The sequence below is a fragment of the Panthera leo genome, chromosome E3 (assembly GCF_018350215.1).
Source record: "Panthera leo isolate Ple1 chromosome E3, P.leo_Ple1_pat1.1, whole genome shotgun sequence".
In the NCBI taxonomy this organism is placed as follows: domain Eukaryota; kingdom Metazoa; phylum Chordata; class Mammalia; order Carnivora; family Felidae; genus Panthera; species Panthera leo.
This window is the reverse complement of record NC_056694.1, coordinates 31,399,511-31,403,301: the sequence shown is the minus strand read 5'-3', so window position 1 is coordinate 31,403,301 and position 3,791 is coordinate 31,399,511. Positions and strand designations below refer to the sequence as shown.

The 3,791-nt window shown below is 45.7% G+C and overlaps 1 protein-coding gene across 1 annotated transcript; it reads right to left on the bottom strand.

The window, feature by feature from the left end:
• Positions 1-2,715: 2,715 nt before the first annotated feature.
• Positions 2,716-3,270, bottom strand: LOC122209463 (60S ribosomal protein L37-like). Its single transcript, XM_042921332.1, has 2 exons — positions 3,185-3,270; positions 2,716-2,923 (listed from the first exon to the last, which is right to left on the bottom strand). The coding sequence occupies exons 1-2, from the start codon at positions 3,268-3,270 to the stop codon at positions 2,716-2,718; spliced, it is 294 nt and encodes a 97-aa protein (XP_042777266.1).
• Between the last annotated feature and the right edge of the window lie 521 nt (positions 3,271-3,791).

Sequence of the window (3,791 nt, the reverse complement as noted above, 5' to 3'; positions counted from 1 at the left end):
GGATCAACTAGTGTTGACGTAGATCCTACTCATCAGCCCCCTGGGACAGAAAGCCGGGCAGAGGAGGTAGAGAGTAGATCTGGAGAGGTAAATGGAATGATTGTCCTCTGCAATAAGGCAGAACTTTCTAACTCTCCAAAAGATGACGTGAGTCACCGGATGGGAGTGCACGGTGTTTATAGACATCCTAGTGGGGTCAGCCACCACCCGGAAGACAGGAATAGGGGACCACTCAAGTCCTTTGCCAAGGACTTCAAAAGAGTAAACGCTTTTGTCATACCTCCAGCCCCCAGCTGCCCTTCTCCTTTATCCTTAGATGAAACAGCAGTGATAGTAATGGCAATGATAGTCACGATAATAATAATAGTATTAACAACCATCACCACTGGCACGAGGCTGCTGTCATGTAATTAACACGTAACGGGGGCGCCCTAAGGGGGGGGCGGTGCTAAGCCATTGGCAGGTTTCACCTTTATTTCTTCCTCATAACAACGCTACCAGGTAGCTGCTTTTACTGATTCCAATTTGTAGATGAGTAAATGAAGCTCAGAAAGGGTTTCAGTAACTTTCTGGAGGTCACACCAGTAACTCGCAGAGCTGAGATTTGCACCCAGGCTCCTGTGATGGATTGGTATAGTCTGGAAGCCTGGAACCGGGAGAGTCTTTCAGTGAAGAGTCAGGAGGACGTAGGGATTTGCTCTGAAAACAACAGAATCCCCAGGAGGAAGCCTCTCCAAGAGTGGGACCCAGTTTGCTGGAGTCTCTCCCCGCATACAGATGCATGGGCTTTGCTGACTTCCAGATCAGCTGAGGTCATCAGTTTCAGTTCTTCCTGATGGTTCACCAGTCTCCGTGGGCTTTTCAGTCTCTGGCCAAATCTTCCGGCAGCTAAGTACACAGACTGAGCTCCCCCTCCAGCTGGGGAAAGGAGAGCTCTACATAATAAGGTTGGGGTTCTGCCTGGAACCAGAGTCTCACGGGAAGAGAACACTGGTGACGGCCAAGATCCGTCACTCTTCCTCTTTGCTGGCTTCCAGACTTGGTTTCTGCTTGTCCTTGTATCTTGGCATATTGAATGGGAATGATGCCCTCCAGGGTCCTCCCACACCGATCAGCAAACTCTTGGTGCCTGTGGCCCATGGCAGAGCTTGGAGTCTTGTGTTTTAGAGAGGGAGATACTGACTCTGGGACCACATGATTCACAGCGGGGAAGCATCCTTTACGGTGAGCGTCCATAAAATGGGGATCATAACAGAACCACAGTAGAACTGCATAAGGCAGGTAATAAGGGCTAAACGGTACCACCTAAGAAGGGCATCTAGCATGGTGCTTAGTACATAGTAGTCACTCAGTAAGCAATGAATGTAAATGCCTCCCCTTATAATTCCTGAAGGGACACTACTTTGTTATTTTGACTTCTCTGTATGACATTCTTTATGTTTTAAAAATGTTAAATGTTTATTTTTTAAGAGAGAGAGAGAGAGAGCGCAGAGGAGGGACAGAGGGAGAGGGAGACGCAGATTCTGAAGCCGGCTCTGGGTTCTGACCTGTCAGCACAGAGCCCGATGTGGGGCTTGAACTCATGGAGTGCGAGATCATCATCTGAACCGAAGTTGGATGCTTAACTGACTGAGCCACCCAGGCCCCCTGCTGTATGATATTCTTGACTGAATGATATAAAATGCTTTCTCTACATGAATTGTGTTAATCATATGATTTACTCTGCTTAGCCTGGTAAAATGATGTATTAACAATGATAGGTTTTCTTAGTTTGAGCTCTCCTTGCATTCCTGTGATAAACCCTACTTTTTATTTATTTATCTTTATTTATTTTTTTAAATTATTATTTTTTTTAACGTTTATTTATTTTTGAGACAGAGAGAGACAGAGCCTGAATGGGGGAGGGTCAGAGAGAAGGAGACACAGAATCTGAAACAGGCTCCAGGCTCTGAGCTGTCAGCACAGAGCCCGACTCGGGGCTCGAACTCACGGACCCCAAGATCATGACCTGAGCCGAAGTCGGCCGCTTACCGACTGAGCCACCCAGGCGCCCCTAAACCCAACTTTTTTTAAAAAAAGTTTATTTATTTATTTTGAGAGAGACAGGGCACATGCATGCATGAGTGAGTGCATGGGAGAGGGGCAGAGAGAGAAGTAGAGAGAATCCCAAGCAGGCTCTGAGCCATCAGAGCAGAGCCCAGGGCGGGGCTCAAACTCACGACCATGAGATCATGACCTGAGCTGAAATCAAGAGTCAGGTGCTTAACCAACTGAGCCACCAGGTGCCCCATGGCTTTTTTCACATATTATAAAGTCTAAATAATATTCCACTGTATAGATAATATCCCACATTTTCTAAATCAAGAGGAAGTAGAAAGCCTGAACAAATCAGTAACAAATAGGGAGATTGGTCAGTAATCAAAAACCTCTTAACAAAGAAAAGCCCAGGACGAGATGATTTCATGGCTGAATTCTACCAAACATTCCAAGAACTAACACAAATCCTTCTTAAACTCTTCCTAAAGTAGACGAGGAAACACCTCCAAACCCATTTTATGAGGTCACCATCACCTGATCCCAAAACCAAAGAGACTGCAAGAAAAAAAAACTCGAGGTCAGTATTCCTGATGATCACAGGTGCAAAAGCCTCAATATGATCCTGGCAAGCTGCATTTATATTTTATTTTTTAAAACCAGACCATCTATTATCTGTGACTAATTGTTGAAATCCTTAAGAAGAACTGATGCTGCAACAGCTGCCCTCTTGGGTTTAGGCGTTGTTCCTTCACAGAATCCACGCCTGACTCCACGGTACACAATTTTTACATGCCTGGTTCGACTGGTCCTGGTGGTTTTTCGTCTTTGAGCCTTGGCACTCTTCTGCTCGGCAGAATAGTCACATTTGCCACAGGTTGATTTCTTTCTTTTTGCTTTTTTAATGTTTATTTGTTTGTTTTTGAGGGAGAGCGAGAGAGATAGCACATGCGTGCATGTGTGCAAGTGGGGGAGGGGCAGAGAGAAAGAGAGAGAGGGAGACAGAGAATCCTAAGCAGGCTCCAGACCCTGAGCTGTCAGCACAGAGCCCAACGTGGGGCTTGAACCTATGAACCGCGAGATCGTGACCTGAGCCGAAGTCAGACACTTAACCGACTGAGCCACCTAGGCGCCCCTGGCCCAGGTTGACTTCTGAAGGTGGCGGGCCTTAGGGCGGTGGCACAACACGTGTGTCTTATTGCAGTGCTTTCCAAATGATGATGTCCCCTTCATCATCTTGTTTCCGCAGCCAAGACCAAAGAGGTAAACTGCATTTAGCAGTACATTAAGAGGACGATGTACCATGGCCAAGTGGGATTTATCCCTGGAATGCAAGGATAGTTCAACACTAGGTAGGATTTAGACATCTACATTCATAAGTGAAATGGGCATCTAATTTTCATTAGAACATTGATCTCTGGTTTTAGACTCAGGACCACACCAGTTTCATGTTATCTGGGAAGCTTTCTCTTCCTTTCTCTCTCTCTCTCTCTGTCTCAAATTGTTTCTTGGCAGTTGGGTAAAATCCACTTAGAAAACCAAGAAACAGATCCCTAACTCTAAGGACACACTGATGGTTACCAGAGGGGAAGGGTGAACTAGGGGACAGGGATTAAGGAGGGCATTTGCTGTCATGAGCACCAGTTGATGTATGTGCGTGTTGAATCCCGGTATTGTACACCTGAAACTAATATTACACTGTATGTTAACTACCTGGAATTTAAATAAAAACTTAAAAGAAAAAAAGCACCGACATG

What these genes read in the sequence shown, in the direction of transcription:
- LOC122209463 (XM_042921332.1), bottom strand. Translation starts at nt 3,270, where the DNA reads ATGATGAAGGGGACATCATCATTTGGAAAGCACTGCAATAAGACACAC. An exon ending in AAGGCCCGCCACCTTCAGAA is followed by an intron (nt 2,924 to 3,184) that starts GTCAACCTGGGC and finishes AAAAGCAAAAAG; the next exon opens with AAAGAAATCAACCTGTGGCA.